Source organism: Arachis hypogaea, chromosome 15, assembly GCF_003086295.3.
Source record: "Arachis hypogaea cultivar Tifrunner chromosome 15, arahy.Tifrunner.gnm2.J5K5, whole genome shotgun sequence".
NCBI lineage: Eukaryota > Viridiplantae > Streptophyta > Magnoliopsida > Fabales > Fabaceae > Arachis > Arachis hypogaea.
The window spans coordinates 30,193,664-30,204,578 of NC_092050.1; the positions used below are offsets into that span (position 1 = coordinate 30,193,664).

Genomic DNA, 10,915 nt, shown 5'->3' on the forward strand with positions numbered 1-10,915 from the left:
ATTGTAACAGTTTTAATTTTTTGTTACAAAAATTTTTTGCAACGAAACATACTGCAACGACTCTTTTTTTATTACAAAATTCTTTTGTTTTAAAATTTTGATTTTTTGTAATAATTTTTTTTTGTTACAAATATTACTTTTTCTTGTATTGTAGCTTGTTTGATCAATTCAACCTCAAACCTAGCATTCCTTTAACAATGGTAATTATCTACAACTTGTCATTGTGTTAGTTTCTTTCTAATGTATTGGTCACTTGTACAAACACATTTCTTATTGAATGTACAAATTGCTCAACTAAATTTCATAGTTGGATCTCATATTTGGATTGAGGACCTTGATGAAGCTTGGATTGAAGGAGAAATATTGGAATCTAAGGGCAATGAGATCACAGTTAATTGTACTTCAAGGACAAAGGTCAGTTATCACAACTGATCGAACAAGATGAAGAACCAGTTACTTTACTTGTGTGGTTATACTGCATGCATTCATGCGATGGTGCCTTTTGCGGGTTATTAGTAATCATATCTATCCCAAAGATCCTGAGTTCCCACTAAATGGAGCGGAAGATCTCTCTCTCTCTTGTATATGTTTGAGTAATGTTTCTTATGGTACGGTTCCAGACTTACACAAAATATATATTGATAGCTAAACCTTTTCCAAAGGTTACCTCACTTATATTCCAGGGAAACAATGGAAAAGTATAAAAGCATGGCTTTCGGTGAGAACTGAGAAGAGTCCAAAATAAACTTAATGAAAATACTCAAATGAAGTTGACAAAAATATTTTTTTATGAAGATGTTTTGTTTAAAAGTGTGATCTATTTATTTAGTTATATTTTAAATAAAAATAATATTTTTATAAATATTGAAATCTAATCATATAATTTATTATCCAAAAATTAAAAAAAAATATTTTCACACGAGGATAATCATAAAGTTTTTATTATAATATCCACCAAACTTAATAATTAGTTTATTAGTTTGTTTAACTAAATATAAAAAATTTGAATTCTACTTTAGATATGTTCACAAGGTATACCGCGGGGAGCCGGAAAAAAAAATCCCAACTCAATACCGAAAAAAAAGAAAACAAATGATAACAATTTTTGTCAAGAGAACAACATATAAATTCACACAAAGAATGTGGAGTATATGTCAATCATACAAAGGCAAGTATAGTCTGTGTATACCAGCTAAAAAAAACTGTATGCGAATCTGTATACCCGTATAAATAGTTAAATACTTAAACTCTACCCTACACCTACCTAACTAATTTAAAAATAAAAATACAAAAATAGGTGTGTCTACAAATTACAAAACCAAATGTGCAACCCCAACGACCAATAGAATCACCAAACCCCACATGGACCCCACGTGCCTTCCGCCATTGCTGGTCTCACGCGAAGAAGTGGTAGTCGTATCAGTATAGTGAGGATTTGAACCATAAAGGTTCTGAACACCAGCAATGTCATCATCCATAAGCTTCACCTTCCTCGTTTTCGCAGTTATCGTAGGGTACATTATAGCTTCTTTCACAGAAGTGTGACCCAACCCTAACAAGTGCCCTATTTCATGCACCGCAACAGATTCAAGATCCACCGCCGTCGACAGCGACGCCGTCGTCACATCGCCGGAGGCAACCCAGTCCTCCGCACCGTCAAGGTGGAACCTCCCGTCCGTTGGAGAGAACGCGTGCGCCAATGTTCCAAGAACGCCGTCGAACGGTTCTCCGTCTCCGTGGTTCCCCGTGTAAAACCCTATCTTCACGTCGGCGTCTGAAAACGACGTCGTTTCAGTGAAGTTTATCGTCGTTACCTCCGACCAACGCGAAAAAGCTCTGGCGAAAACGTTCTTAACGACGTCTTCGAGGTTGTTGCCTGGATCGAACGCGTAGGTCAACTCCGTCGTTCCCTCCGGCCACCGCGGCTTCCCGTCGAAGAACGTGTAGTGTCCGACGGTGTGGAATTTCAGCTTCGTGCTGCTTGTGGCGGTCGTGTTGGTGTCGGACTTGCCCGAGTTCATTGTCGTCGTGCCGTTGATGATGTCGGCGACGCCGCACCGTGGCCGGACGATCTGGCTAAGAGTTGCGTCGTCGAGCTCGCCGGTGACGTTGAGGTTGAAATTCTTCTGGTAGATTTTGACGGCAGCCTCCAGCGCGTCGTCGAAGTCGTCAGTGAAGTTGGACGGCGGTGCGTTGGGGATGTACCCGAAGTGGTGGAAGTAGTCTTTGATTTTGGATAGGCCTTCATATGTTTTGCCACGCTGGCAGCCGGTGAAGTTCCGGTACGAGTCCCAAACGCCAGGCGGCGCGTGGCTGGAGAGCCACCCCGGAATAGATGATGGATCTGGGAACATACGAGCCGAGACTGGAAAGAGAGTGTTATGGAAAAAGAGAGTGATCAATAAAGAAAGTAAGATGTGTTGATTGTTCATTTTAGTGTTTGGTAATTAGTGAGAAAATGAAAATGGAGTTAGTGTAATGTGAAGATATAGTTTGAGTTTCCATTTTTATACCAAGTAGGAATAAGCAAAGAGCTGACGATGTCAATTTTCACATGAGAGGGATGTAAACTTTGAAGTCTTCGTCTAATTATTGTTGCTTTTGTTTTTTGTTTGATTTTTGATGCGGCTTTGAAAAGTTCTATTGATTCCCGCGGTTGGGCAAATAGGTAAGGTAAGTACCCGGAAGATTGGTCGCTCTTGGAAACGTCGCCGTTTGACAATTGGCATTGTGTTTTGCATTTGCTGTTATCCCATGGAGAAAAAGACCCTCTTAATAAAGTATAGGGGATAAAGACACTTTGCTATTATCATTGAATTTACCAATACTATACGTACCAATTATGCTGCTGGCTATATAGAACTACGAATAAAACAAGGGTGGCCTTGTTTGACTTTGATAATGTCCATTTCTTTCTTTCTTTTTTGCTCACAAACTTCACAAGACCCAAAACGGACGACAATAGTATTATAGATGCTTCTATTGATTTACTTTTTTTTTTTTTTTTTCTTGTATGTCACTTCTATTTGGATAGAAAAATATAAGTGGATTACAATGGCACTGATATAAATAACAAAAGAAAAAAAAATGTTTCAAATTAAAAATATATAAAATAATATATATGGTGATTTTTTTTTAGTTGAATATATAAATAATAATTAATTTTTCGTGCATATATAATATTTTTGTATATATATATCTTAATTTTTTAAAGTTATACATTGAGTTATTTTTCAATAAATATAGTTTTTAAGTCTGATTTAGTAAAATGTTTGGAGAAATGTTTCCACTTTTGAAAAATATAATATTTTACTGTATATTTGGCAAATAAAAATTTTTTATATACTTCTACTTTTTGTTTAAAAAAACTGTTTTTTAATGTTCATAATCTAACATAACTTAAAATATATATATATATATATATATATATATATATATATATATATATATTATTTATTATATTTATGTATATTAAAATCATTTTAAACGTTAAAAGTAATTTCACCAAACAATTTTTATAGCATATTTACTAAAGGTTTTTTTTTTTTTAATTTATCAAATAACTGCTGCCATTTTTAAAAAATATCTTTTAAATAAACTATTGAAAAAACAAAAGTTTACGTAACTCATAAATAATATAAATTATAAACAGCCAATCAGTGAATGATGAGAAGGGGGTGAAGGAGGACTGAGAAAGTCCGAAAGCTACGGGGGTTGTTAATGGTTACGTGGCCCTCGTTGACCGAAATTAAGCCAAGCCTATCGATAAGTTTATCAACGTATATAAAATATGTCCATCAACTCGTAATTTCAAATTGAGTACCCGTCAATTCAAGTTATGAACTTAAGGTAAAGAAGAGACATCATGACATCGTGAACTAACCCAGCTTCTATTTCACCTATGAAGTTTGAATTCTATCTCGATATTTTTCTGGTCATATATATCCTTTTTATGTACGTACGATTTATGTACTTACATTTTGATTTTTTTTTTCTTGTTCCTATTTACATATTTGGTGACCTATATAAATGACTAGTCTCTGTGTCATGCATTTGTTAAGCGTTGGTTTGTTACAAGTAAATCTTAGCTAGAATTTTGAACTAAGAATTCGTATAATGGTGGAACGGAATCATAATCATATGTCATCAATGGAAGCCTGCTCTCTACCGTACGTTTAACGTAAGTGTCCAATATTTTCAACGTTGTCCTCCTCACGGTTTTGGCTACATGTATATGCATCATGTCTTACGTGTGGGTTATTAGGTTCCGAAAGTTTCGTAGCAATACATTTTTCGTACTGCAATAAAATATGGTCAAACTAGCGTTGGCGCAATTTGAAGTTTTCCTTCTTATGAAGCAGAACTATTTCTTTTTGTTGAACAATATCATACCAAAACATTATTACAGTTGCTACCATTACCATAAACACACTTACACCCCGACTTCCCGAGGATGCAGCAAGCGTTGGATTCATTGCTCTAAAATCTAAAGTCTGCTGTAGAGGGGTCTCAAAACAAAACCAAAGTAAATACCCCTCAAAAAATAGAAAAAAAAAAAAAGAAAGGGGGGGGGGGGGGGGAGGGTGAGGAATATATGATAAAATAAAAAAAATATGTGCACATCAAGGACAGATCATAGAAAGGTTTTCGATAAGGATTGTGTGCATAGTTAATATAAAATTTCGAAAATTCCTTTTCAAGTAATTTAGATAACTATCTTGGAGGAATTGAAGTTGAAAAAATAAATTAATTTTGGTTTTAAATACTTGAGAAGTAAATTTAGAAGTTTTTTTCTTTTTTTTGGATAGTACCAAGATACGGTATATAATACTACCAAAAATATATAAAAGCAAAGAGTTAAAAATAACGAGCATAATTTTCAGTTGATGCTTGATACAGTTAAGTTGAATAGTCATAAACATTTTACTCTCACCAAACTTTACAACCTCTTAAAATAGTTTTGAACCACCTTAGATGATACGATTAACTGAATGTTTCATCCTCTAAATTTCCACTATTGGTAAAGCAAATTACTTTTGGGATACTCAAATTAATATAGTAAAATATATCAGGATTTTCAGGAAACACAATTATCGTCCTAGTATTTGATTGAAGATTACATCAAACCACACGGCACACCCACCAAAATAAAGTCGTATATACAATGCTACAGTTTAAAAAAAGGGGTAAGATACACAATCCTTTTTTTCAAAGTTTATAAACAATTCGAGAATAGCAACTACCAATAGTCTTAAATTGCGGATAACAAGAAAATCTAAGTAATAGAAATGACATGGAGAAGAGATGTACCTAACATTGTGAGGGTCTATCATAAATTGGAGGAAGTGAAGGACAATTCTCATTCATATTGGAATACGGTTCCAATGTGTTATAGCCAGGTAATTCCATCCTATATTCACCCAGAATCTGGCAGAATGGGAGCTTGTCATTCTCATTGTTGCACCATCTTGGAAGGCGTGTTTGGTTATCCTCGAAAATCTTAAGCATGTATGCATCCCGAATCTAATGAAAAAACAATATGAAACTAATAAGCCAGCAAGCAATTATGATGACCAGGAGTCCTCTAATCACTAAGGTGGTATGACTTACAGTGAATTCAGTTACTTGAATGGAGCTAGAAAAGGGGCTGAAAATCCCAGCCTCTTTATACATCGAAAGAATAAAGGCAACACATGTTGTTGACTTGCCATCGCTGTACACCCATTCATCTTGTTCTGGAATGGTAAGTAATTGATCAAATGCTATCCCACGCTTCTCAGTCTCGAGTAGAATGTCATGCAAATCCAAGCCCTGAAAGCAAATACAATAAGATTGCATTAACAATAAATAAAAGGATTTTATCATGAGGAACTATTCAAAGATTTTATTCTCAATGCAATACAGTATCATTCAAGAAATGAAATTATGCCAGCATATTGTACACATCACTAAACTATATCACGAAATTCCTAAACTGACAAATTCCACTTCAATAATGAAACAGAGTGAAGCATTTCAAGCAGGATAGTCCTTATAGATCAAATTTGCATGCAATGAGAAAGGAAGGGCATGTATGAAGAGTTCTTATTAATATATTGTAACCCTTCTTTTCACCATGATCATCAAATTATAGAACAGCATCAGTTATACTTTGATGTCATCGGCAAACTAAGGGCCTGTTTGCATTTTGTTTTCATTTTCTGTTTCAAAACTTTCAGTGTTTTTCTATTTTCAGGCTGTTTTTAGTTTTCTTCCTAAAAAAAGGAAATACTAAAAATTACGATAGGAAATTAAAACAGAAACCAATCAGAACCTTATCCCAAGTGATGTCAACTTGTTTTGCCCGTGACTTATTAGCTGTAAAAGTGAAAGAAACATGCGATTGCAGACACACACACATACAACTTACATCCACGTATTCATGTATGAAAATTATGAGTCCAATTTGACTCCCAAAATATATTCAAAGCAAATGGATACTCTTTATCACACCAATGGTTCAAACTTCAAACAGCATCAAGATATACCTCAGTCCCTAGCCGCTTATTCAGTGCTTCATTCCACATATTTGCAGCATAAGCTGGCTGCATTCTAGTCCACATAGACATGACAGAAATTACCTGCACAGAACAAGTCATCAGAAACAAGATTTCACTGCTTTTACATTATATAATACAGTCACCTCTAGGTAAATCAGCATGCACTTCACATAATTGCTGGTTCAATTTCATTACGATAATTCTTAAGACTGAAAAATGCAATGAAAAGATTAATACCAAGTGAGCATCAAGAGGTGGTGGATAGTTGTCAGCTACTGTGTCAATCCAACTAAATATCATATTATGATAACCATATGGCTTGCCAGACATGCTTCGAGCATACTCCCATGCTGCAGTGGTGTTGAATTTGGCACGCAGCTCTGGATGAAGTGGAAGCAATGCTATCTGTGGGTTAGAATCATCTTTGAGAGCTGATTCCCACCATTCAAGCCATGGAATAACCACTATAATTTCTTCACCCTGTAGCCAGAGACAGACATCCAGATAAGATAATCAGCAATTGTGTTAACATAATCAATGGTAAAAAGTTGGCGGTCAGACACTAGTGATGATATGAACATATTTTTAGGAAAACAAATAAGATCAGAATACTATCAAGTATAAATATAATTGTGTGAGTGCATTCAGTTGAACAGATCTAAAGTCCTCCACATTCTATACCTTTTCATTCTCATGCCCTGATTCACCAACCCATAAATTGCCCATTTCATCCTTCAAGCAAACTGCAGTATGACCGGCAAAAGCACCAGTTACCCACTTTTCTAAGGTCTCAAAACCTCCCCACCTACCACGGATCTTTGATACAGCTAAAAAGTCTCCAGAATGAACATCTGCAGGATCAATCGTTGCACGCCAAGGCTGATCGCGTTTCTCGAATGTAGCTCCCATGTGTTTCCTTAGGAACTCTAAGTTGGCATTTTGACCCCATGCAGTGTTGGAGAATAGAGGCAAAACATCAATTAAAGAAAGCAGTGTCCCCAGCATCCCCGATGGCATGAGAAACACAGAAACCCCATGCTGCTTTACCTGATCAATTCAGTGAAAATGTTAACTTCCTATAGTTTGGGATTAAAAAGTATAAGAAATTTCAAACATAGTAGGGAACCAGGAAAATACATATTCCAACTCTGCAGGCTCTTCCCATGAATCAAACTTCAAGGTATGTTCTCGAGCAGAGAAGTAGTAGTCCCATGTTATCCTGTATGGTGTCGCGAAAACATAGAGGTCCATACAGGTCCAGCTGTGTGCAGCTGCTGTCTGCGAAAGGCCAAAAATCTTTTCAATATACGAACAAAACAATCCCATAATATAAAGTGGGCAGAAGAGGGGAAAACAGTAGATAGATAGATGCTTATATTCCAAATTAATCTATCAATCCGTAGCTTCCCAGCTTCCAATACCAGAACCATCCTATCAACTAGACAACTATCCCGTAAACCAAAAGTGAGAAAGAGAGATGAAAAACTGGGTGTATATACTGAATTTATGCAAAAGGCATCTAGGTTATAGCGGTTAAATAACACAAACAATTTCATGGCAAAGTAATACCAGTTCACTTACGTTCCCATGGGGAAAAGAATCAGTTGAAAAAGAAAAAGTTCAGTGGTTCACTACTCAACCAGTCAACAACTATTGAAATGGATCACACTGTGAGTAAATTAGAACAGAAATATGAAGTATGAATTAAAAAAGGCCTAGTTTTTGCTTTAACAGAATGATTATGATTATGATTACATACTGATTCAAAAAAGTTATACTTTTCTACTTATAGTTGGGAACCACAAAAACGACCAATATTCTCAATTGAATTACGTCAATGAATTCATAATCAAACACAGTTCAACCTAACTAACACAAACTCCACTTCACAAGTTCAGTAATCACTACCAATTATGATTAATAATGATCAAAGCAAGTTAAAAATAATAATAAAAATCGAGAGAGAGAAAGTCAAACCTTGAGATAGAGAACGCCACCCCCCAAATCAGAATCATCCCTGTCACCTGTGGTGAACTCCAGTTTCGCTTCATTATCAAAAAAGCAAGCACCTTTCCACTGAATAGAACCGTTGGTGGGACTCACCGATCCAACGAAAGAAGGGAGCAAATCGACGGCACTGTGGAAATTGTTAAGAACAGGCCACGATATCCCGTGAGGGAGAACTGGGAGCACATCTTTGACTCTGAAGGGAACCTTGAGAGCGCTGCCGAAGTTCGAAAACCCTAGAATCCACAAAAGAAGAAAGAAGAAACGGAGTGGAGAAGAAGAAGGAGGGGGAGACATGAATTTGGATGGGGATATTTTGGGAATTTCGCAAGAAACTGGGTTTTGATGGATTTTAGGGGTTTTGATCCATTCCAGGGGTTGGGGATTTGGGAAGTTGGGTTGTTACGCCGTGAAGGATGGAGACGACGACGTGGGAGAGTGGTGGTGTGAGGCGGGAGTGGTTGGAACTTGGAAGTGTGGAAGTTTTGGTGAATTATTGTGATAGCATGCGGTGTTGGTGGGACTCATCACGACACGTGGCATGAAAAGGATGATGATGTTGCCAGTTCGTTAAGTACAAAACTGGATTCTAAATTCTAATAAAATCCACAAGTAAAAGACAACGTGATTCAAGTGTTTAAAGAGAAGTCGAAGCCTTTGTCTTCAATGAACCAACTAGAATATTGGATCTTAATGGTCCTTCGTCGTAAACAATTTTAAATTACGTCAAATTACTCTTTTGTTATTTCTTTTTTCTTTTAAAAAGAATTTCTAAATTACCTTTTTCTTTTTTCTCGTGAGAGAAAAAAAGTGATATCATATCAAACTAATGGCATTAGACACTAAAAAAAATAATAATAATGACATATTTTTTTTTTTTAGCAAGGTCACCACTATATCTTCTTTGAACTATGACCATACACACTTGATCATCATCTATCCGTATTGATGAATCCTGGTAAAAAGACCAATGTTTTCACTATTTACCAAACAGCATCTCCAACGGGAAGGAAATTTGAGCCCGGTTACTGTTTTGTGAAAGAGAAAGAAGAATTGGAGCGTTGAAGTGGGAAGAAAGTGAGTTCTCTCACTAATTTCAAGAAGAAAGAGTCTCTGATTATCCAATCAACACTTGTCATTTGACAAGTTATATAAAAAATAAATAATTATATAAAATGTTAATTAATTAAATAATAATTAATTTAATAATTATTATAATAATTAATTATATTAAATATTAATATTTTTATTTAATTAATAATTTATATTAATTATTTATGTCATAATTAATATTGAATATTATTTATATTATTATATTAAATTAGTCGTTGTAAAAAAATGTCCAACTTTAAAATAGGCAGCAACATAGACAATTGAAAGAGGACTTGATTGAACACATATGGCAATTTTACAATGTTTGTCGTCAACTATAGAGTTTAATTATGTTTTTCTTTGTATTAAGTAATTTTATAATTTAGTGTAATCCCGAATTATATATTGTGTATTATTGTTATATATGAATTTATTTAATATTAATATCTTTTAATAGTGAATTATTTTTAAATTTATAAATTTAATTTATATAATTGAAAAAATTAATTAAGTATTTTAATTAATTAATTAAGTGGGACCACAACAGAGACTAAAGTTAGTTCCTCTATTTACTGTTTAGGACGCAAAAGCTTATGTGGAGTTACTTTTTATGACAGATGGATTATAAATAAAAAATGGGATGAATTTTCTACTCGAGATGGTCTAAGATCAACTTTCTTATTAGGAGAATTTTTGGATGGAAAAAATATTTTTAAAATTTTAACGGTCTAAATACAATCTTTCATTCAAACTATTAAAAATAGAAATGAACGGTTTAGATTAAGTGATTATTTTATATAATAAAAACTATAATAATATTAATTAGTAATTTAATTTTCATCAAATTTTGGTTTTACATTTTTATCCTATCTTTTTTTTTAAATATATTTTTTCGCTTATATTAATCTCTTCTCTTTTTCTCTCCCTCTCTCTCCCCCTTTCTCTCTCTGGAGACTCTTCACACTTTTTATTGTCCAGTGCCCACCACCCCCCAACAACAACAATAAAAGCTTCGCTCAAATTTTAGACTAAATCCTTATTTTGGTGAAATTTACGCAATTATCTATTTTGGTCCTTGAAATTTAAAATGACCTATACTAATCCTCTATATTTAAGTCCGGACACTAATACTGAGATGACATCCTCCCTACCACGTTAGATGATGAGTAAACGACGTCATTTATCGTTAACACCCAAATAAATCAAAAATGTCGTCGCGTTGTATGTGAAGGGAGAAGAAACTATGGAGACCCAAAATAAAGTATTCTTCTTCTTCT

The 10,915-nt window shown here is 34.6% G+C and overlaps 2 protein-coding genes across 2 annotated transcripts; both read right to left on the bottom strand.

The window, feature by feature from the left end:
• Positions 1 to 1,102: 1,102 nt before the first annotated feature.
• LOC112750099 (metalloendoproteinase 2-MMP) lies at positions 1,103 to 2,619 on the bottom strand. The gene has a single exon (XM_025798644.3). The coding sequence runs from the start codon at positions 2,430 to 2,432 to the stop codon at positions 1,311 to 1,313; it is 1,122 nt and encodes a 373-aa protein (XP_025654429.1). The 5' UTR covers positions 2,433 to 2,619; the 3' UTR covers positions 1,103 to 1,310.
• Positions 2,620 to 5,074: 2,455 nt separating this feature from the next.
• On the bottom strand, positions 5,075 to 9,238 carry LOC112750100 (uncharacterized). The gene is made up of 7 exons (XM_025798645.2): positions 8,517 to 9,238; positions 7,677 to 7,817; positions 7,221 to 7,586; positions 6,777 to 7,019; positions 6,528 to 6,620; positions 5,611 to 5,811; positions 5,075 to 5,523 (listed from the first exon to the last, which is right to left on the bottom strand). Exons 1-7 carry the CDS (start codon positions 8,841 to 8,843, stop codon positions 5,311 to 5,313), a joined length of 1,584 nt encoding a protein of 527 aa, XP_025654430.1. The 5' UTR covers positions 8,844 to 9,238; the 3' UTR covers positions 5,075 to 5,310.
• Between the last annotated feature and the right edge of the window lie 1,677 nt (positions 9,239 to 10,915).

Excerpts from the sequence above, each read along its gene's own strand:
- LOC112750100 (XM_025798645.2), bottom strand. The coding sequence starts at position 8,843 with ATGTCTCCCCCTCCTTCTTCTTCTCCACTCCGTTTCTTCTTTCTTCTT. Across the intron at positions 7,818-8,516 it reads GTGGCGTTCTCTATCTCAAG|ACAGCAGCTGCACACAGCTG; the intron begins GTTTGACTTTCT and ends GGCCTTTCGCAG. Across the intron at positions 7,587-7,676 it reads AGCCTGCAGAGTTGGAATAT|GTAAAGCAGCATGGGGTTTC; the intron begins GTATTTTCCTGG and ends TGAATTGATCAG.
- LOC112750099 (XM_025798644.3), bottom strand. The coding sequence starts at position 2,432 with ATGAACAATCAACACATCTTACTTTCTTTATTGATCACTCTCTTTTTC.